Consider the following 23,954-nt stretch of genomic DNA (forward strand, 5'->3'; position numbering starts at 1 on the left):
AGAAGGTGAATGAGCAAGGACTTTCCTGTTGCTTTCTCTTTTAACTATGAAACTGCTGCAAAAAGATGGACACTCTGTATGCTTGCTCTGGATAATGATGTCAAATATATTTTAATGACTAAAGATTTATGAAGTATTTCCTTCTAGAGACAAAATTAAGAAATAAACAATCAGCAGAAACTCTTAGAAGTGCTCGAATTTATACCTGTGAGAAATCCTGTTGAGGGAGTCCACTGATGTATATAAAATTAAGTATATGTGAAAATGTCTGCTGGTTTGGGACAGAAGAATAACATTCCCTGCTCCTCCCCTAGGCTGGCACGCATTATACTTAAGCCATTCAGACTCTACCATTTTTGTCAAGTCTATTCCACAATATGCTAACGACAACTTACTAGCTGTGTTAAATATCTGGGAAATCTGTTCTGGTCTTCACAGCTATACAGAAAAATATTGGTGAACGGCCAGTCAGTGTTTATGTCAGTATTTATGCTTTAATTTTATTACACAGCTGAAATGATGGAATGCTCTTGGTATGTCTTTAGGCTGTGATATATAAAAGATTTCTTATATTAGTATAGTATATAAGACTTATCCGAAAAATGAAAACAATCAAGCAAAACCACTGCCAACAGCTTCAGCAATGTGTGTTGGTTTTTTTTTTTTTTTTTAGTCCTGGGTAAATAGTCCCCATCCTAGGCAGTCTTGTAGATATGTAGATCTTCCTAACACATTGTATTTTGTCTTTCATCTTAGGCTCAAATAGATTCCATTGACATTTGGCTGTTATAATTGGCCTGCCTGCTTGTGTCCGTAGAATTGAATAAGGTTATTTATATGTGCAGGATGTTATGCTTTGGGTAGTCTTGCATTTTTTTAACAAACATAATTCATTGTTAGAGAAACTGAGGTCCTCAGTGTATACTGCAAAAGATGTTTATGCTCCATGTCCTGTGCTCATGGTGACATTTTTCTTACTGCCAGTTGAGAAGATGCAAGTTGTGCCATGTTAAAATGGAAGCTTAACATGTGGATGCCAGTGCTAAGTTTTTAAGTGCATTGTCCTCATCATGAATGGTGATCCTGCACTGCTCACCATGACTGTGTTGCTAAACCTCTCATTCAGACAGTGAAAAAACATAGGTCTGACACCAGTCTCCCTTCTTAACATGGGAAAAAAGAAGGCAACTTGCAATTTTTAGGGGGCTGTCTCAGCAACTGGCACTTTGCATAAACCAACAGTGCAGTTGTGCACTGGCCCCTTACAGAAACAAGTGTCTGCCTGCCATGATCAACCCTGTGATATATACCCATAAAGCTCACATGAACAGAAGAGAGAAAACCAGTTATTACAGGAAAAGCTAAATGGATCTCAGGCTTTAAATTTATGATGTGCTAGATATCTGAAATGGGGCTGATGCCAAAAAGTAGGTATGTTTCACTGTCATAGGAAAACTGTCAGGACTTTAATGATTTGACTGGGCAAAAAAAGGAGTACTTGGGAAACACTTTATCGATTATTTTTTTTGACACTGACATATTGAATCAGTGACTAAAACTGTTTCATAAAAATGGATATTTATTTTCTAGTTGAAGACACCCTGTGTTGATTTACATAATTATAATTGTATGTTTTCCTGCAAGAGCAATTATGGATGGTGAAGTGTTGATTAGCTTCTAATGAGATTTAGACCTCAAGCTACTTCTTTACAGCTCCATTGTCAGTGGCCTGAGATCTCTGCCATGTGTGCCAGGGCTGAGGAGCTAATTATGAGAAATATGTGTTATTTTATTTGTGAAATGAGTGAATAAGTTTATCACTGTGGTGAAGATGGCAGCCTTTCCTGTGAGCAGGTATTCCAGCTCCCAGTACATCAAGAACGAGCCTGTGTCTGAAACACCACATCCCTGATTGTGAAAATCCAGACAAACTTGTCTTCTCTGGTGAAGGCAAATCCTCCCAGTGCTTTATTCAATGTAATGAAAAACCTACCTATATTTTGGACAACAAGGAATCATTGCTTGTATCTTCCTAAGACCTAGAACATTGCAGGTTCTGAGGGTATAGAAGCTTTAACAAATCTCCCCCAAAATAATCTATTTATGTCAATACTTGTCATCAGTGCTCATATGTATATTTAACTACCCATTTTACTAATCAACTATCTGGCTGCAATATGAGGGGAAGCTATCAGTTTTTGTCGTAATTGCATTTGTATTCAGCCAGATGGCAAAATCCAGGTGTTAGTTATAAGTAATATTCTTTAATATTCAAATCAGCACTACCCAGTGTTCCTTTGCAAACAGGCTGTCTACTTTCTGATTGCTTGGTTTTGTAAAAGTGTAGCTATTATGGGTCTATTGAGAACAGTTGTTATTCAGAAATAACCAAGTTAACTCCTTGTCCCCAAAAGCTCTTGAAAACACAATAGCGTAACTAGGAAAGGCTGGCCTACTGATGAAAACTCAATTTCAGCAATAAATGAACAGAAAATCACTTCCCATGGCAAAAGAGAAAGGGGACGGGCTGGACTGAGACAAATGTTTCTTGTGTAACTTCATATTCTGCATAACTGTACTAAATCTCTGTATGAATGGTGTAATACAGTGCTTTCTTTTTACTTACAACTTCCATCATCCCCTGTTTTCTCTCTCTGCAAGAGCTGCATTAATCCTAGAGATGGCTGTTTGGCTGGTTTCTGAGGACCTCTATCACCATCTCTGCTAATTCACAAGATAGAGGATGGTTAATGGCTAAAGATAGATTATCTGGCTTGTGTTTGAGAGATAATAGAAAGAATTTGCCTTTTACCTATCATTTTATACATGCTATCTATTATCTATATATATATGGTTTTTACATGCTAATGCCTAAGAATTTAGCAAAAAAGGGACTCCATTATGGCAAGTATTTTAAGAAGTCTGGTTAATAGATGAGTTTTGCTGAAGAGATGTTGGGGCCAGCCTCTATTAAGCCACTTTAGACATTGTCTACATGCTAATGAATATATAATATGAGGTATACAAACTCTCTGCCTACTCATATCTACATGAAGTACAGCTACTTAATAGGGAACTGTGGCCCTTAGTTTATATAACTGCTTAAAAGGGACTTGGAACTTCTGAAAGTTTTTCACAAAAGAAAAATCACTTTAGATAAACTGTATTATGACAGATTGGCATAACCCCTAATCCAGAAAAAGTATAAATCGGAAATGAATTCTTCTCTCTGCAGACTTGATTGTTAGGAGGGTGGGAGGAAAAAGTACCTGTTGAGGTATGGAAGGGTTGGCTATGAAGATATTAATACAGATACAGGTTGGCATATGATCTGTATAGCAGTTTGTATTTGGCAAATTTGTGAGCATATGAATTCCTTAAGCATCTCGGGAGTGTGAGCTGAGCAGCCATCTGTGATTTGAATACTGACTCAACTAGAGAATGATGTTTCTTCAGTATTACAAACTTTGGGAGAGAAGATGGCAATTTGTTATCATAAATGAGGACAGAACATAATTTTGAAAACTTATCACCGTAATTTTTAAAAAGTAATATGAGTCATCAAAACCAAATTAAATTCAGCATATGGACACAAATATGATGCAGTAAAACATCAACAGCAGTAATATACTATATCACAACACAGCCAGCAGCTGAATGCAATCAAAACATGACTGGATAATACAGAGGTCAGTTGACAAGATGCATCAGCTTTGAATCAAAATGTGATTAGCAAAATTTAATATATTTTTGCCTCTTACTGGCCACATTCTGATATGCTTTACTGGGATTTGGCTTGGAGCACCCTGTGACATGGGGACAGATTGTGCCCAGTGTCCTATATGCCCCTGAGGTCAGTGTGCTCACACAAGCTCAAGACGAAGACTAGTCTTAACACAAGCAGAGAAATATTATCTAGCCAGTGGAATATTTTGGTTAATTTATCTAGATTTCCATCTTGCTATTATTTCGTGATCACTTTCACTTAAGTCGTTGAGCCTTTATCTTGTGACTTTATTTTCAGAGGCCTTCATCAGCCTCATGCTGACTTTTGGGACTCTGGTTAGTGTTAAATATTTCACATACCTTTGTACCAAATGCTCTTCTGTGTTGTCTGCTGAATCTATTATCTTGGGAAGAAAAAAGTCACAGTATGAAAGCGTAATATACTTTTCGACTGCAGGCTTTGTGCATTCCTTTGTTCTCTCCTCACATATGCTGTGCACATGCAGCTGCTCTTCCCCAATGATCTAGGTGGATGTTAATGGTAGAGGACCCTGGACTGTAGGTTAGTTTAGGAGGCTCAAGAGGAAGAGTGATGGGATTTAACAGCAGGGAGCTTAACTTCTACCTGACATCTTCAAAACCTCCAGCTGCGTCATGTTTGTTGCTCAAGATAACCTTTTTGCCCCCATTGCCCATGGGAATGTAGTTAGGACTAAGCCTGATGCTCTTGGTGGAGTCTTTGAGTTGGGTACTTTATCAGTAATTTTGCTTCTGAATGACATTTTGCTATAACTTCTGCCATGACAGACCTAAAGGAACCTATTATTTCTGTTTAAAGAAACATCATTATCAAAACACAATGAAGACATAATTGATTGAAACCCCAGCTGAAAATTTGTTTCTCCTTTTCTTGAAGAAGATGTATTTATTTCCCTGCAGAATTATCTGCAGAAATATTTTAATTATCAAGTATTTCAGCTACAAGCTATCTCTGTTATAATGTTGATATAAAAATATTCTACTATACAAATTCTGTGTGACACCCAAGGATGAAAACTGATCCATATGTATGGAAATAGTAGCTAGCACATCTTATAGAGCAAGTACTGTACACTTGCTTTCTTCAGCTAATTTGGATGGTGAGACAAAATGAGCGCAAGGGAATTTCAGCAAGTTCAGTTTTTGTGTAGTAGGCAACTAGAGCTGCTAAGGCTGAGGAGACAGGGTCAGAGCTATGTTGTGGGGCTGGTGTTCCCAGGAGAGGTAGAAAGAACACACCTGGAGACCTTACCATTAAGGAAAACAGGGAGACCTAATCTTGCAGTTTTGCAACTGGGAAAAAAGAAGAGAACAGTCTTTGTCTGTCAATTACTTTTTGCTTTAACACAACAGTTTCCCTCAGAAGGCAAGAAAGCAGTTGATGAAAAGATAAGGTGTGGGTTCATGACAACAAGCCAAGTGCATGTTTTCCCTATTTCTATGCCTACTTCTGATCAGGGTCTGGGCTGTTCTGCTTGGCTGAGGTTGGGTCAAGGAGTTGATACACTACATGAAAGGAAGGATATAAGTACTCCACATCTGCAGATAATCAGACAGCATTGGTTGAAACCTTACAATTGCTTAGACAAGTTAAGGGAAAACAATAAGAATGAGTTCTTAGATCTTATTAGATTAATTAGTTAGATCTTTGGTCTCATGCTGAAGAGAGGACTAAATATATTAACATGCACTTTTTTTTCCCTTTCTGGATACTCTGTGATGAAAGAATCTTTCCTTCTCTTAGCTTTCCTTTTTCCTTTTCTTAACTTTCCTTCATGTTTACTTTCATCTGCAGCACAGCAGATTTTGTGAAAAAAAATTTTAAAGGCCTAACTTGCCTGTATTTATTCACATTGCATAGTATCTTAGCCTGATTCATTCCAATAGACTTGCTTACAAATCTGGTTTTTATTCAATTGTAACAGAAAAATTAACAGTGGAGTCTTGTCTGCTGCAAAGACTTTAGAAGAAGGTAAAATAACCCATAGTTAATGTTTCTTTACTTATGTTGTCTGCTGTACAATGTGGTCTGTTCTGTCATTCTCGGGTAAATTATTTCTGCTTTGTATTTTAGAAATCAGTAGTGAGAGAAAGCTGTAAAAAATGAAGCTTGAAAGCTTGACATCAGTGTGCTCTGAGAAGAGCACTAAAATGTCAACTGACTTGCCAGCTATTAAGGCACAACTGCAGATTTCCATTAACACATTGAACTAGCTCTGCTAAAGAAGATTAAAGTCCCCTTCAAAAGAAGAAAGAAAAGATTCAGAGTAGGTCATTGCCTAAACACAGGGACTAAATTAACTGGAACAACAACAAAATCACAGCTTATTCCAGAAAGCTTACTGCTCTGCATTGCATACTTCATTCAGAGCGGATGGGTCTCAATGCCATGTTTCTTGCTGTTCTCTCTGTTGTTTTCTTGAGGTACATTATTGCACAAATGATCAGCCTGTAGAGAGGAAATTACTTCTCTTGCCACAGGTGTAGAGAGTAACATATGAAAGAGAAGTAATTTAGAAGTTGGATTGTACATAAATTTTCACTTGTTCAATTCTTTCACTTAATAATAATTGATTTTAGTAATTTAACCCTCCATAAAGATCTGCAATAATAATGGTATCCTCTGAAGTTATTCAGATCACTTGAGAGGAAGACAAAAGAAGTCTTCATGCAGCTTCCACATTTTAACTCGCTAACCCTGTCAGATAAACCCTTGGGTAAAGACTGGGCCTTCACGTCTGTATTCTGGATGGCTCCAAAAGTGTTCCTGCTCCGACTGCACACCAGTGGCCAACTATCACTGGGCATGTACTGGGAACTGTGGTGGCACTTACCGTGCAGCTCTGCTGCTGGCATGCATCACAAGTGCCTGTCCTTCTCCTTCCTGCTCTGTACAGTCCCACCTGGTTTCCTCGTGTGGATCATGGAGCTGAGCCTTGACACTGATGCAACTTAAGGGTTATGGACACGAGCCTTAGAGGAGCTCAGAAAAAGCACGTGCCATTTGGTAACGTGAGCCTCTGTGCAGCAGCTGGCTGGGAGATACATACCTTGAAGAAGCTTGGTGAGTTAGCCAGCAAGGACCCATTTGTGCTGTTGGAGAGCTCATTTGATTCAGGTCTCGGGGGGGTGGCAGAAGAGCAGAGATTGTGCATGAGAACAGAGAGGGGCGCTTCAGCCACCTGAGAAACACAGGGAAGTGAAATGGCTGCTTATGCTAGGGATGGACAGCTAGCTCTTTTCCTATGAAAGGGAGGTGCAGCACAGGAATTGAGATAGTAGTGGCCAGCCCACTCATCTCAGTCGATTGAACATTCCTGCATGACTGAAATTGTGACAGGGATATTTTGGTATGTGAATTTGCTCATAACTTACTACATGGTGTCAAGTAGGAGTATATGCACAAAATGAAAGGAGTCATGGAAGAGCTTATTTCTAAAAAGTGTCTGGGAAATAAACAGAACAAGAGAATGGACAAAGGACTCTCCATAAATCTGCATACGCATCTCGAATTAATGCTTTGAATCCAATCTTTATTTAAAGGGGCAGGTGGTGCCTTTTCCATATAAATGATTACTTTTGTACATAATACAATGTGCTAGCCTTTGGATGTTCACAGTGTTATGTACATATGTGTACTCTGGCAATAAGCCATTGTCACTTAGAATGATGAGGATCAAAATGTTGATCAGGTCCTGCCTCACTGTACACGCTATCCTGCCAATAAGACTGAGCTCCTGGGGAAAATAAAAAGGTGATGATCATGTTAAGAAAATTTGAATTGCAGCATTATGTATGGTTGTGGCTTAACCTCAGCTAGCAATTAACTACCACACAGCCACTTGTTCATGTCCCCCAGCACACAGATGAAGGGAATGAGCTGTGATTTCACGTGTTGTGTAGCTTTCATTCTTGCACTTCCCACTATTGAGCATTTAGAGTTATCAATTTAACTTTGGTAACAGGGGTATTGTTTTCTTTTTGTTCCAAGAAGTCTTACAAAGAAATGTATTTTATATGCATCTCTAACAAAGGGTGTGCCCCTTGAGCCTTCAGCATCATTGCCTAGATAGGACTATGGCTCTTACTATATTCACTGATAGCAATGTTCTTAACTTATAGGAATAAAGGAAAATGGAAAGAAAGGAATTGAGACATATACAGCATTTTCAGGATGTTATCAGAGAAAGTCCAAATAAGTGTTGTCTTCCTGATCTCTGAGCCTGGTTTTTCCATGGATATCTGTGGTGTAAGCTTGTCCTTACATTAGGTCATTCTTGTTCCTGTATTATTTTGACAGATTAACTGCTGATAAACAAATGACTTCTATAAATCTGTCTGCCAAGCCTAAGGAAGAATGAGATTGCAAAGAAGCTTCTCTTACTGACAGTCCTTCTCCCAGATGAACTTCATTAGTGTATCATAAAGAAAACGTTTCAGAGATTTTTTTTTTTTTGAGAAAGATTACAAGAATCATAGGAAACACTAGTAAGTTAAACGTAGTTTATCCCTACTACCCCTAGAGTTTAGCTTGCCACAATAAAAAAATCCCACAAATAAGAGTTGCTTTCAGATTTAGCTAGAAGTCATGAGATGATCCTGTTTTCATGTTCCTATGTTCATGCAACTTTGATAAAGTCTGCTTATTCTCTCCAAAGTCTTTATATTTGCACAGAGCATAGTTTCGAGAAGTCTTAAGTCAGCTCTTGTGCTGTATGAAGTCTGCTATGGGAAGTATGCTACTCATCATTAAATACAAAAATGAAACAACACCAAAGCAAGAAGAATTAACTATTACATCTTTTAGCTTTTTTGTTCACATCTATGTTTATTCTCTGTGTATAGAAAAATACTGGCTTAAAAAGCTTAAGTACAACTTAAGTTATAGGATGATGTTGCTATTTCCCAGTGACAAATTGCCTTTTTTTTTAAAGGTAAAATGGGATAAAACCTATTCAAAGGTAAAGCCAAAGAGTTATTTACATGAGCTGTGCATCTGGGTTTGCTTAAGAGTGGAAGTAAATATAAGATTTTCAAATGTAAAACTGACATGGTACAATAAAAGACTTTTCTTCCCAAATTTGCCAATGAAATTGTAAGATTGTTTAGAAATCAAATCTAGATAATGCCTGGTAGTTTTAATTACTTAGGTATCCTTCAGTAACTCTTACTTAGTTAGCAAAATAAACTCCCTTACTTTCCTTCTCCAAAGATAAATTTACATACTGATTTTTTTTTTTTTAATAGAGATGGTTGGCTTATTTCCTTATATTTCAAACCCTTCTCCTACCCCTAAATAAACATACTGGTGTTCAGTTGCAGCTGATAAGTGAGTTTGTTCATTCCACATCTTGTATATGATGAATAAACTCTAGAGTCTCACTAGTTGAAGATGATTATAATTTGGCTTATTTCCTTATATTTCAAACCCTTCTCCTACCCCTAAATAAACATACTGGTGTTCAGTTGCAGCTGATGAGTTTGTTCATTCCACATCTTGTATATGATGAATAAACTCTAGAGTCTCACTAGTTGAAGATGATTATAATTATTTTTCCTTTTTAGGAAGAAGGCATGTGTTCTCAGACCAAAACATGGAAGGAATAAACATTATTTTGTCATTTGGCTCTTGAGTCTTTCCACAGATATCATTCTGAAGGGAAAGGAAAGACTGGTGTGAATGCTTTAGGTCTAGTGCTTTCTGAAAGCATCACAGGGCTTCTTTATGGTATCTGGATAGTACTGTGACATCTGCTAATGTCAGGTTTCTTTTGGCTGTGTCAAGGGATGTTAAGAGTGTGGCCACCTCCTCCAGCACCTCCAGTCCCAGGACCCTCTCCTGCCTGGCTGCTGGTCTCACGCTGATACCCAGGGCTCCTCTCTGAGTTGAGGGATGTGGCTGCCACTTTCCCCTTTGTTGGTTCAACCAGTAGCAAAGCTGAGTGGGTATCCCAGTGCCACAGAGACAGGGCCCTGACGTGACCATCATGCAGATTGCCATGGATAAGTCAATAGTACCCACATAGACAGCAGAGTCCCCTTTTCCTTGTCAGCTGGCAGAGATGAAAGGTCACTAGGGAAGGCACGCATCCAGGCTCCCCCTCCCCATTTTACATGTGACCAGTCCCTTATATACCCCTTTCTGCTTATTCCCCCTTTGTTTCTCCCTATTCCCTAACCGTGCATGGTCCCTCATCAGATTGCATGGTCCCACCAATTTGTTTCCCCCCACATTCCCAACATCCTGGGTCCCCAGGTGTGCATCCTTATCAAGTTGCAAAGTTCTGTTTGCTTGCAGTTTTTTGATAGTCCACCAATTAGTGTTTCTGATAGGTGGTGGGTTTTTTTTTCCTCCATTAGTTTTTTCTGTTGGGTTTGTGTCTGTGTATTTTGTTCTTTTTCTTATTATTCCTTTTTGCATGGAAAAAAGTCATTGACTTGCAGACACCCTCCTTCCACACATCCTTACAGATTGCATTTAAACACACTGTGGCAAAGAGTAGCTGTGAGGTCCTCGTGAATACATTCTCTCAAGGCTAGATTGCAGAGTTGAGAAACTGCTAGCTGCTTGTGACTACAACTGAGAATTTTAAATGTTTTGGGTGGTGAGTGGGTTTTTTTTGTTTGTTTGTGGGGTTTTTTTTCCCCCTGATCAGATAGCTTTGATTACCAAATAGAAGTAGAGTTGGTCCATAAGTATGAAATAGTTAAGAAAATACCCTCCAAACAAATCTGGCTTTAACAGAGGGGCCTGATGGTACAGTCATTAAAGTTGAGAACATTTTTCTATGAGTTAGTGGGAGTATTCAGTGTTTTGGAGAGTTTCACAGGCCTTGGGAATAAAGACATAGATTCCCATGAATTGTATTATATTCGCAGTTTAAAGCTAATGTTTTCAGCAGTATCAGTGTATCACTGTGAGCCTTTTCAGACAGGGGCACAAGGGAATAAAAACTACTGTCCTTCTCTGTCGCTATATGCATGCTGTGCTACATTTTTTTTCAGTTGTGATATCTTTTACTAATAAACACTCTCATTTATATTTTTCAGGTCAAAAAGTGTGCTATGGTGACTTCAAGCGCTCTTGTTATAAGTTAGCTTATTTCCAGGACTTGTCTAGACGTGTGGGCTTTCAGGAAGCCCGCCAAGCTTGTGAAATTGATGGTGGGGCGTTACTGAGCTTGGAAAGTGAAGCTGAGCAGCAACTAATAGAAAACATGTTGCAAAACCTCACTAAATCAGGCTCCGGGATTTCTGATGGTGATTTCTGGATTGGGTTGTGGAGAAGTGGCGATGGATTAGCCTCTTCAAGTGCTTGCCCTGACCTCTACCAGTGGGCTGATGGAAGTATTTCATTATTCAGGTAAGTCTGAAAAACTTCTTACTGAGAAGGTTTAATGGAAAGAACCAGTGTGAAATGCCTGACAAGCCAAGTCTTCTATAAGAAGCTTGAAGACTTCCTTCCCTGAGAAATTAGTAGCATCCCTCCTTAACTTTTCCTGATAAAGGGGAGCTGGCAACCAGAGTTTTGATTTTGAAGCTGTGAAATGATGGCATAGTGTGGCTTCAGCCTACAATTTTCCTTGCTCACATCTCATGAATTTGCCTGACTTTTGGAAGTTTTTCTGCCCCTCACAGAGGACTTAGAATGTGGTTTGAAAGCTGGCAGATAAAGTCTTCAGGACTCTGGCTACCTTGAATCAGGGAGCCAGCCAGCAAGTAAATTAATGCATATTACATAGTGTAATTTGTTCTGTTTCTACCTTGTCTTTTGAAAAGTCTTTTAATTTCCTGGTTAAGCTAAAGGCTAGAGTAGCTGCAGCTCTGAGGACTCAGGACAACGGGGCAGGTAAGAGTCAGGTAGAAAGGGAAATAGGTAACAGAAGTATGGTGTTATTTTTGCAGAGGTGCTCTGACAGGTCAGGTCTTTTTTTTTTTTTTTTTTAAGATCCATAGATGTGGAGCCCAGGCCCTAAAATCCTTTCACAGAGGAGCTGTGGGAAATGCAGCATATCTTTGAAGAGGATGGGGCCATTGGGGTTGACATGTCTTCATTGATGTAAACTCCTTTCCTTGTCATCCTGATTAACCTTACCTTCAAAATTTGAAAGCTTTTCTTTGTGTGCCACTAGAAATTGGTATACTGATGAGCCTTCCTGTGGAAGTGAAGCCTGTGTTGTGATGTATCATCAGCCAACTGCAAACCCTGGTCTGGGAGGGCCATATCTTTATCAATGGAATGATGATAGATGCAACATGAAGCACAATTTTATCTGCAAGTATGGCCCAGGTAAGGGAAACTAAAGTTATAGTTCACAGGTGGGATGCTTTCTTAGAAAAACAATTGCATCATTTTTCTGTGAGTGAATCTACAGATGCCTTGTGGCCCCACCATTAAACCTGCTTGTGGTACTGATTCCTTTGGTGTGTGAGTGGCTGAGCTGACATTAACAAGGGATGTAATATATCAAATCTAGTGATAATTTAAGTAAATTTATCTGTATCCAATAAGAATGTTTTCAAGGTTAGCTTCACTATCATGCATTCTCAGGTTTACTTTAACCCATTCACTAGTTATTTTATGTGTTTTAAGTGGCCATTCTCTACTTCCCTTGCTCACTATCACGACATCTCTTGATCCTACTGTAAAAAAAAAAAGTACACTGTCCTTGTAGGTGCAAACCTCTGACATTTTATACCAACTTAGGTGTGATGGCTGTTTCTAAAAGTTTTGACTTAAAGAAAGAAAATAGAAGCCCGGAACAGCAGGAAGAAGATTCTGCATTCATGCATACGGATTTATATAAAATCCAGATATGAAAAGCAGATCCACACTTCAGATGGTGACAGAAAAAGCCAGATATTGGGCAATCTGGCTGTACTTCCAGACATGACATAGGTTCTGTGTATGTCAGTAGAGGAAGCATTAACTATAAACTAGAAATTTGTGCAAACAGAACAGGACATGTAAAGTAAACTCTCAGTTTTAACCAGTACCAGTTCCTGTGTTTGATAGTACTTACAGTAAATGAAAACCTTTTATTCAACAGGATCATGCAAAAATATTTTCAAATAATTTATGCTGTCTGCTTGTCAAAAACTAATCTGGAAGTCAGAATGCATATGAAGATCCTACTCCTAGCAGCTATATCTGACATACCTCATTCTGCAGTTTCTTACCTGCTCGCTCTATGCTCATGATCTAGCAATAAGCACACTCTTTATAGAGATCCAGGCTATTTTCTTTCTCCAGTTCTGGTGCATAGGTAACTTTCTCCCTGTCTAGTATCTTAATGGGGATATTAATGACAATTAATATTGCAAGCAAATATTAAATACTTGGAAGGCTTAGTATACCCACACATTTCACCCCACTCCTCAAAACTTTTTCTGATTCTAAAATTATTAGTGATTATCACTGTCTTGTGGTGATCTGTTATCACATTGGTCACACAGGCCATTCAAGGAACCGTGACATATACAACTTTATCACTTTTACAATTGATTAAAATAATTTTGAAAGAAGAGAATACAACAAAAATATTTAAAATTGTTAGAATAACATTTTAATGTCAGATAATGCAGGTTTAGTTGAAACTGAGCAGTTTTAACTATGTTTTGTAGCTTTAAAAACGAACAAATTTAAGTGAAATAATTATTCTCTAATTGTGAACTACTACCATTCCAGTTGTGATTTTAAGAAATTGATTTTTTCCCATTGCTTTCACCATCTGAAAAAAAGCCAAGTATATTGGATTGGCAGAAAACGAAGTGATAACAGTAATGATGAGAATTAATGTATATTTCTTTCACTGTGTAAAAATGTATTACTAGTGTATAATGAGGCATATAAGGCAAACAATATATGGGTAGATTATTATTAGGACTAACATTGTTATACTACTAAATACAGCATAGCGGAATTGTAGCTATTTATTTTTCAAGCTGTTGGAATTGTATTCTTCAGCAAAACCAACTATTCTCCAGAAATGTATTTTTTTTATCACATGGAGAAGAGTAGATGCATAAATATACATAAATAAGTATATGACATTTCCTTCTCTGCCTGAAGAAAGTACAAGAGTGTTTGTAAGAAAATTACATCTGCTATCCAAAACACAGTGAAACTTACAGGGTACAAGTGCCCCCAACCACTAATAGCTTCAACATCAACCATACTTTCCAGTATCTGAAGGGGGCCTACAAGGGTACTGGGAGAGGACTTTTTACAAGAGCCTGTAGTGATAGGACAAGGGGAAATGGGTATAAATTGAAATCAGGGAGGTTTAGATTAGATATCAGGAAGAAATTCTTCCCAGAGAGGGTGGTGAGGCACTGGAACAGGTTGCCCAGAGAAGCTGTGGATGCCCCATCCCTGGAAGTGTTCAAGGCCAGGCTGGATGAGACTTTGAGCAACCTGGTCTAGTGCAAGGTGTCCCTGCCCATGGCAGGGGGGTTGGAACTATATGATCTTTAAGGTCCCTTCCAACCCAAACCATTCTATGATTCTATGATTTGCAATACAAAATACATCCATTTTACCAGGGTGATTGAAATGCCACATTCATATTGAATTTCACTTTATCAGAGTACATTGCTTTTCACAACTTTCCTGCCTGTTTTGAGTATACAGTACACATTACAGATAATAGACCAGAACACAGAGGTTTAGGTGATCATGGTGAAGTTGCATCTGATTGTATCAGGAACAGGTTCAGGGCAGCACTTAATTAGGCAGTCTTACTCAAACAGCAACTACATTTCTGGTAGTCGCTTTCATTTTCTAAGCCTGTTTTATAGTACCTCCCTTGACAGCATTTACTATTGCAATGTGTGGTCTGGCTTTGTATCATATTGATCATTCAGTGATCTTAAATTTAATTATAGGTTGGTAATTGCAATCACATTTAGCTCCTGTCCTGCTCCTGTAGGCTTTATCATGCAATCAAATTAAAAACTCATCTCCTCTTCTGCTGTCTAGAGCCAGCAACTCAGGTCTTTGTGATATTTTGCTATCTTCTTTTCTATATGGCCAAACATAGCCAGCTTTTACCAAAGTAGATGAAATAATTGCCTTTGTTCTTGTAGGCTTTATTGCTTCTTTTCCCAGCATTTTGTGTTTATCAGGACACTCAGAACTGCAGGCTCATAGCACTATTATGTTAATATAATCTTATGAGAAAGGAATGTTATTCAAACAATCATGCAGGTTCCACTCCTATGCCTGTCCTTTCAGAAGGAGGTAATTACTACAGTAGTCTTTGTAAAGTCTCCATAAATACACTTGCAAGCCTCTGAAATACAGCTCAAAGCCATTAATTGGTTCTCCTGCTTCTGATGCATCACAAGAAACATGATACTATTATTCCTTTTTTGGTAATTTCACTTCCTTATGTGATATATTAGGACTCAGTGCCCATGATTTGTATTTTAGGGCTGACTGTTGCAAAATGAAACTACGTGAAATATCTAACCTCGAAAACTTGTGCTGTTTTGTTTTGCTTCATGGACAACATACTGTAAGCATTAGTCTGAAAATGTGAATAAGACTTAAGTATTAATCAAGAACACCTTCTCTCTTCCATTGTTTTAGGATCCGCTGCACAAATGAAACTTTGAATATGTTAAAAGTTCTATTCAGCACAAGAAATTAAGGGGTTTGGTGATTTAGCCAGTAACCTAGAAGCCACCAAGAATTGGCACTAGAATTAACTATAGCCCTTTTTTAAGTAGCAAAAAAGTATGAGCTAGAAGTGATTTGACACTAGTTTGCAAATAATCTTTGGTAAAAAGATTAAATGCTGAATAATTAAGAAATTAGTGTTTTGAAGAGTTTATCTATATTTTGTGACTCTGCATGCAAAACAATGAAAACATCTATTTTATTACACACATTTTTGATTCTTCAACAATTGATTTCAAATATTGATTTAACAGATAATGTCTTAGAAAAAGAATTAGGAGACAGAGCAGAGCCAGATTACGGTAAGAATTTTTGAAACATTGAGTTGCAACGGTAAATATGTAAATATAAGGGTAACTTAAAAGAACCTCTAAAATTACGCAAGTTTAACAGGCATAGTTTAGAACTGGAACATATGAAAATGAATCCTTTAGAGAGCAATAGCTAAAAATATGGCTATTGTTCAGAATAGCACTACTCATAATTCTTGTTCCAGATGTAATCCCAATTTTGCTATAAAATCCCGTTTACATGTTTATATCCAGCAGTTTAATAAATCCCGGAAATATACAATTTTTCAATAAATTAATATGTAATTACAATTACTTTATTTAACAGCATAACAGCCATATTTTGTACTCACCATTTTCATAAAATGTCTAATATCCTTTTCAGGTATTTTTCCAACGGTGCCAGCAGGAAATTCTTATGACACAAGCAAACCAGAAGATCAGTATCATGTTATTGCTACAGAAACAGGTAATGTGTTCATATGATTTTAGTGTTCTGGTAAAAATATTAACAGCGGACTCAGTTAAATTAATCTTTAACGATTTCCATTATTGTCAGTGGGAGGAAGCAGTCTCTTTCCCCAGGAAGTGCCCTGAAAAAGTATACTTTTGAATAGCATTTCAAGAGTTTTAGTCTGCTCTCTATGAAAACAACTACTTCCATGTCTCCCCAAACACTGATCTAAATTTAGCGGTCCTTGAAACCTACACTGTTGTCTCGGACCCTGGTACATCTCTGCCAAGATGCAAGATTTCACCAGTCCTTTTGAGCTGTGGAGAGTCTCCCTCTAGGCTGTTACTGTAGTGCCTTGCCTTGCTGCATCTTCTCCTGACCTCTTCCCCAAGATAAGTAAGAAAAATATGATGCCTATATTTTTACATCTGATACCCATGGCTCACCAGAAAGGCACAAATGAATCTCTCCTAACAGAAAGGGCATGAATTTTTCAGTTAATCTTCAGAATAAGCACTATGCCATAGCTTTGCCAAGAACCCTGTGTTTTAAGGAACACCACATGCTAGGAGCATTAAATGCTTTGCTGAGATTCCTAGCAGAGGTGGCTCTTGATATACTGAAAATGGATACCCACCACCTAGCAGTGTGCTGTAACGCTCCTAGCTTCTTAATTTCGCATTTTATGTCCTGAATGGAGTCCCACATGTGCTTCATGAAGAGTTGTAGCATGGCCTTAATTCAAGGAATTGAACATCTCTGAGGAGCAACTCAAGATTTTACAGGATTACAGAGTGGGATTATGGAAAGCTGTCACTCCCTTTCCACGCTTGTTGGCTGGATTTGAGCCATTTTCCTAACTGATGTTCCCATTGTTTGTAACTCCAGAGGAGTGGATATACTGATGAACTGTATTTTGAAATCAGTAACCCTATTTATACAAAACATACAAAGACTCTCTATCTAAAACTCATAAACCCAACCTGAATGTTCACATGTGTTCTCACTAGTGAAAATACATTCAAAAGAGGACAATGGGTAAGAAAGTCTCCACAATCTGTACGTTAAATGTAGAGTATTATAATTATATATAGTTACTGAAAACCAGGCAGATCCTTTCTGGAAGTTATTTGCCCTACCCTAGGCAGATTATAAAGTCTCATTTTGTACCATTTCCCACTCCTTTTGTCCAGAGACCTGCCGGGGAGCACCTTAAGCTCTCTCCCTCATTAGTCAAGGACAGCGTACCTTTGCCTTTTAAGTGGAATGGGGAGACGAGCAAAGTTTGTTCCTCTTGCAGTCCTGTATGGGTGGGAATCCAACATGTGAGAGCAACTGAGTAGACAGGTTATACAGATTATAAAAATAATAGGCTGTGAAAGGTACTCTCTTTAAATATTTGAAGTTTAAATTACAAAATTGGAAATATCGTACTGATGCACATAGGAAATGTCAGAATTTAAGTCCTTAAGATATGTTTCGCCCATTGCTGGAAAAGTACTATTTTAGTCTTGATATTGCTGAGACATCTTTTTGGAGCTTTTCCTATAGAAGGAATGTAAGAATAAAGAATGTAAATGTTTTTTTTTTTTGTAAGTTAATCTATTTCTGATATTTTAGTCTGGATTTTTACTCACATGGTTAAGAGTATTTCAACATAGGAGACATTAATGAGAACTTTTTGTCTTGTAGGTATAATTCCAAATCTAATTTATGTTGTAATACCCACTATACCACTGCTGCTGTTGATACTGGTGGCTTTTGGGACTTGCTGTTTCCAGATGCTTCATAAAAGGTAAAATATACTAATTCAAAATGTTCTTATAATGCAGAATTCATGTTTCCATTGGCAAGATATGCATACTGAAAGACTGCTTACTTCTATGTCCATATATGCAAATAAGCATTTTTTCACTTATTAAAATCCAAGGAGTTTACAGCTGAGCATTCACCATCAAGCTTTTCCACACTGCACTGAAATAGTTCCAGGGCTCTCAAAGCATATTGCCACTAGGACTTCATCTGTTTCTGAAGAAGGTAACTTTGCTGACCGTTTGATAGGCTGAGCTACTGGCAGCACTTTTACTTCACTTTTTCCATCATGATTACCATCTATACAGCATCTAGGCTTTGGGGAATAATACTTGGGTCCTCAGTGGTAGAGGGTGAACGCAGAGGCTTGCCTCAGATTTTGACCAAAAGTGCAGTTTGTCCCAAGGATAAACCTGTGGGGTCAGCAGCTGTTTTATGCTGTTTCACTGCATAACTTACACGTATAGCAGATGAGCCACTAGAGCAGACAAATTGAAAACAAAAGCAAAAACATGCTTTGAGCCACACACCAGTGCAACTCCTTTGTACACTATGTATCTGTTAAAGAAGATGCTTAAAAAAGCCATGTGTACATAGATGTAGTATCCAACAGGTGTATTATGCAAATATGAAACATTTCAGTCTATGAAGCAGGCTATGTTTTGATCCATGCTTTAAATTTCTTCGGACTTGTTATCTTTCTCAAAATTTGATATACCAAGATATTACAACATACAATTATTTTTTTTTCTAAACTCATCTTTCTGAAAACCTCAAGGATATCTTTCTTTATTCAGTTTGGGTTTTTTTTTTTCCCAGAAGCATTCTCAAGTTAATGGAATCCAGAAAAGTTAAAATTGAAATACATTTTATGGATAAACATTATTTTGGTAAAATAACAAGAGTAATAAAGAGATTCATAAGCTGTTATCACTCTTGAAAAACAGGAATACTAGTAAAGAGTAAGACGTGTTCTGGGAAATCAAGAAAAAATTCCTCCTTACTCTTAGGGTTTTGGGATTTTTTGGGGGGTTTTATTTAGCATTTTTGCAAAGAGCTGATATACATTATTTCAAATGCAAAAAACCTCCAAATGTCATCTGCTTATATCTGTATGAGTGAGTGTACACTGATTTTGTTGCAACATTCCTTAGTGATGTTTATCATTGAAACAAGTGAGTGTTTAAAAAAAAAAAAAGAAGATAGATATTACAAGGTCTGCATAATAAACCAGATTGTGTCTGTTATGCAGTTTCCTGTAAAGAAAAGTGTGCAGTTTCCAACCTGTCTTACAGCAGGCAAATTCACTGTTGGGAAGGGCTGTATACAGACCTCAATGCTGTGTCTGTAGAAGGTTGGAAAGTCAAAGGAAACAGTATTATGTATAACAGTAGCAATTATCTAAGTAATCTAAACCTAGAACCCTTATTAAAATGGACCTGGATTTCTTGGTAAGTATGACATGTGTTCATACCTTTTCTGGCACCTCTCTATCTCCCCAGAAATGGTTCAACTCTCAAATACTCCTGGGAAAGAAATGAGATTCGTGGCCCACTGAAATCAATAGAAATAGTAGTGTTGACTTCAGTGGGCTTTGATCAGGCCTTTTATGCTATAGCAGTACATCCAAAAGTCATTCATCTGAACTTCCAAGACTTAAAATTTGCATGATGCAGATATTGGAAATTCAGCTTGGAAGATTTGTACTTTTTATGTTAGTTGATTAGTTTGGTAGATTAAATGATACAAAAATCAGGGAGAAAATGAATTTGAAACAAAACAGATTTTTTCCAGAATGTTCATTTGGTTTGCAACAGAGCTTTTGCTTAAAGAAAATAAATGAATTTTAAGGAAAACTTTTTTAAGTCAAAAGAGATTATTCTAGTGTCACAAAAAATGAAGTATTTTATCTGTTGAAAGAGAACGTTGTTTTTAAAACGTGTTTCCCTATGTATTTTCCATTATAGTTCCCCATATGACATATCTTGCAAATAATTTTGCTTCATCCCAAATATGAAGTGTTTGGGTAAAAAGCAAATAAAAAAAAGAGGCAACCACTTGAACTTACCATCTGGACCCTGTAGAGCTGTAGGAAAGGGATTATGTCCTGCTGGGGAAGGAGGGATCCCCAACTTTCCAAATGAACCTGACTTCTCATTCTCTTTTAGGCTTCCACAACATGGTGACCTTTCCTCTGAAAGCCACAATCCATGGCCAACCAGGACATGCCTAGCTTGAAAGGTCATGATTAATTTTGCCTGGCATTGGGCTCTTGAAGGGTAGTAATAAGGCAAAGCAAAACATCTTCCCTGTAGCTAGTAGAAATAATCAGCTCATTCATGCTTAGATGCTCTCCCTTTCATTTCTTCCAGGGAAGCAAGGAGAAACTGCTTCAAAGACCCATCTCCATTATCATCTGAATGCCTTGCAGAAAGTTTAAATTCCAACCTGGTATATTTCTCAGTTTCTATGATTGCATTTGATGGTCAAAACAGTGATATGCTCAAGCTATTTATTGCATATTCCTTACCCTTCTTAATAAAACCTCTCTGCTGAACATGTTGAAAATCAGTGTAGGTTTGCTGCTACTAAGCTTATTTTACACAGCTAAAGTTCTGATCCAAGGTATTTAGAAATTGTTCCTGCTGTGTGGCAAGGACTCTCCATTCAAAGCAGTTCATCATTAATAAAAAAAAAAAAATTCCTGATTTTGCTGTATTAATCTAGAAAGAAGTAGTGAATTGGTTTCTTACAGAAAAAAGTGCTGAAAGTAATTGATTCATTTCAATTGCCTTGTTTATAGCATTGTGGCCTGATCTAAAGTCCACTGAAACCAGTAAGTCTCTTGAATTACTCCAATGGGCTCAGGTACATAATGCATTACTTTGTAGGACTTCAGAGGTAAGTCTGGAGGGACTAAAAATTACTGAACCATCCAGCTCCCTCACAGTACATTTTAAATCAACTCAGACCTGCTTATTTACAGATCAGGAAAGCAGTAAAACTGAATGTATAGGACCGTTGGGATCTTGACTCTCAGGCTTCCAACTTCAAAATAATGTTGGGCTCTCTTCTCGTTCTCAGTTAATTGGAAAAAATCAGCGTGAAATATTCTGGCTGGAGACTAAAGCATTTTGATTGAAATGCAGCTGCAGTGGCTCACCAAGTGCCTTTTCTTTTCAGTAGACTGCGGTGAACTTTCATTTGCCATCTAAGTGAGGAAAGATGGTGTGTTGTGGCTGTTGTAGCAGAGATGCAGAAAGACTGTCATCCACTTACAGGGTACCTCGGGGCTCCCTGTAAAGATTGGAGTGAACATTCTGGCAGTGTTGCAGAGAAAGTACTTTTAGAACCAGATTAATCTTTCTTTTTAAAAAAACATCCCAAACACAAACATACGATTGACAGTTTTGAATGAAAACTAGGCCTAAGGAAGCTTTCTACCAGTCATTCATCACTAGGGGTCTGATTCATGTGCCATTACTCCATTAGAAGTTAGGTCAAGCCCCAAAGGGAAGAGACTTCCTGGTGTACCTGTGAACACTGACCCCTCTTAGTGTTCCATGGTCACAGGGGTGCAGCTCCAGGAGGCGTGTGGGCAGGGTTGTGGTACCAACCCCAGGGTGGGTGGGCTGCACCCCATACATGTTAGATGTGGGCTTGGGGCTGTGTGCACTCCCATTACTCATATGTCCCTCCACAGAAGGGAAGTGCTCAGCTTCCCAGCACCCTGGTCAAACAGAGCCCACACCCATGTCTGAAAAGACCCCTCGGCATGAGTAGATGTGGCTGAATGTGAACTGAAAAAAAACCCACAACCAAATAATAAAATTTAAAAAAAAAAAAAAAAATAGGCCAAGCCAAGTCATTTCAGTTCCTGGGAAGAGCGCTGCTAAGCAGGGTGGTCTGATAACTTTGGTAACAGTTGCTTACCTCAACCCACCGCTGCGGTGCTATGCTTGGCGCAGCATGGGCATGACCCTTTTCTGGATGGGGAATCTATGCTACAAAAGCAACAAAGACAGCCTTTGAATGTGGGATGAAATACCCAGGTCTGATCACAAACCTGAACCAGGACTGCAAACGCTTGCATGCACTGAAAATACTTTATATTTTTATTTTTCAGTAAAGGAAGAACAAAAACCAGTCCAAACCAGTCCACACTATGGATTTCAAAGACGCCAAGGAAGGACAGTAGCATAGAGGTATAATGATTTACTGACTGAAAACAAAGCAAAAATAACATTTTGCAGTCAGGCTGTATTATAATGTCGTCAAAGAACATTAGCTTGGGAATGGCTTGAAAATGCAAAGGACCTACAAGAATGAACTGTAAGCTCCCCCTTGAGGCAAATGTTCAGATCATTTTTATATAATGTTTGATTATTAATTCAGTAACAAAATATGCCATGCTAAATAAAGGGTATGTGTTTATTTTGCTAAGAAATGTAAGTTAGCTAGTTGTGAGAAATGAAATGAACAGAGCATTTGAAGTTTTTATGGGGAAATATCTACAATGTATATCAATTTTAAGATTGTTTGTAGTTAAACAAACCCTCTTTGTTTCTTTGGTCTCTCATGCATTGTAATGTAGTTAATGTACTGTAAATGGAACTGACAATTTTACAGTGTAACAATTATTTATCTTTGCATAAATGTTTGATATAAAATTTTTGTTTAGTGTTTATTTACACATTTTACACAGTATTTGATCCTCAGGAAGACAAATCATGTTATAATATGTAATAAAATGGTCACTAGCAGAGATAGCCACAATGTTGTGACATGGATCTGATGTGGCAGAATTCAAGGATTCATAAAAGTCATTCGAAGTCATAAAATGAATCCACTTTTCTAGAGGATGACCATAACTTTATGACATATTGGTCAAAGGTCAACAGAAATCACTTGGCAAGTGATATCTCATTAATGAGGTATCCTTTGAAGCAGCCTTCAGTTGTTACAGATGTAAAATTTTTTACTTTTTCTAAGGGAAAAGAAAAATATAATGGGTAAGAGTTTAGAATTACTTGTTTCAGTAAGTCTATGTGAAAAAAAGACATTAAAGACTACTTAAATATAGCTAATAGTTTGTTTGGAACAATATAATGTTGGATCAAAGAGAACACAAATTGCTTTTCTTGGAAGTAGAACTAATAAATTGATCCCAACATTTTTCAGACTATTAGCTAGAAAAGCATTAATTATGTTAATTGATAGAAAGATTTAGAAGTAACCTTGATGCACTTAAAGTCATCTTTCAGAGTTGTTATTAACATCATTAATGTCCATCCTCTTTTGTTTCCTTAAGTGCTTTCTATGCCTTAAGAATGGTTTTAACAGTGATTAGGAGTAGATCTCGGGGTGGTAGCAACAGCATGCTGGCTGATGTTGTTGTTGACAGTCTGGTGCTGTAGCAGACAGCAGGTTTTGCTGCAGTTGCAGCAAGAGTTCAAGAGCAGGAACATAAGGTGTAGTTTGCTTTCCATTAACACAGATGCAAAATTACCGCTGGGTGAAAACTGGTGAGAGCTGGACAGAAGCAAAAGCATATGTATTACTCTCTGGATTGCCTACACTGTGCTAGCTGATGGTGACCGCAGCTTTGAACTTTGGAGACAAATGTTTATCCCTTTTTCTGAGTAAAGGAAAATAACCTCCACATTGTTTCATACCAGTCATACTAATCGTGCACTGACAGTGCTGAAGCACTTGTGGAAGTATCTTAAAGTTGCTGCTATGCCATGTTTTTACTTCCTCTTTGAAGCAGCCTTCTTCTCTTGTTCAGGTTAAGCATTGCTATTCCTACTTAGAATATTCTGTAGTTTTCCCAGTCAGTCACATCTTACTTCTTTGCTCAATCCCATACTTCAATTTCCTGTGTACTGATTGTAAATAGAGAGAAAATACTATGATCTTGCATGATCATCAAGATAATTTTTTTTCTGAA

At 37.8% G+C, this 23,954-nt stretch overlaps 1 protein-coding gene across 1 annotated transcript; it reads left to right on the forward strand.

Moving 5' to 3' along the window:
* The first annotated feature begins 6,726 nt into the window (after positions 1 to 6,726).
* On the forward strand, positions 6,727 to 22,669 carry CHODL (chondrolectin). Its single transcript, XM_010158469.1, has 7 exons — positions 6,727 to 6,829; positions 10,816 to 11,128; positions 11,898 to 12,055; positions 15,703 to 15,750; positions 16,124 to 16,207; positions 17,885 to 17,987; positions 22,131 to 22,669. Exons 1-7 carry the CDS (start codon positions 6,727 to 6,729, stop codon positions 22,213 to 22,215), a joined length of 894 nt encoding a protein of 297 aa, XP_010156771.1. The 3' UTR covers positions 22,216 to 22,669.
* The last annotated feature ends 1,285 nt before the right edge of the window (positions 22,670 to 23,954 follow it).

The sequence above is a fragment of the Eurypyga helias genome, unplaced genomic scaffold, assembly GCF_000690775.1.
Source record: "Eurypyga helias isolate BGI_N326 unplaced genomic scaffold, ASM69077v1 scaffold18549, whole genome shotgun sequence".
NCBI lineage: Eukaryota > Metazoa > Chordata > Aves > Eurypygiformes > Eurypygidae > Eurypyga > Eurypyga helias.

Coding starts and splice junctions, on each gene's coding strand:
- CHODL (XM_010158469.1), top strand. CDS start 6,727: ATGGACACGAGCCTTAGAGGAGCTCAGAAAAAGCACGTGCCATTTGGT. Junction 12,056..15,702: donor TATCTGCAAGTATGGCCCAG/GTAAGGGAAACT, acceptor TTGATTTAACAG/ATAATGTCTTAGAAAAAGAA. Junction 15,751..16,123: donor CAGAGCAGAGCCAGATTACG/GTAAGAATTTTT, acceptor TATCCTTTTCAG/GTATTTTTCCAACGGTGCCA.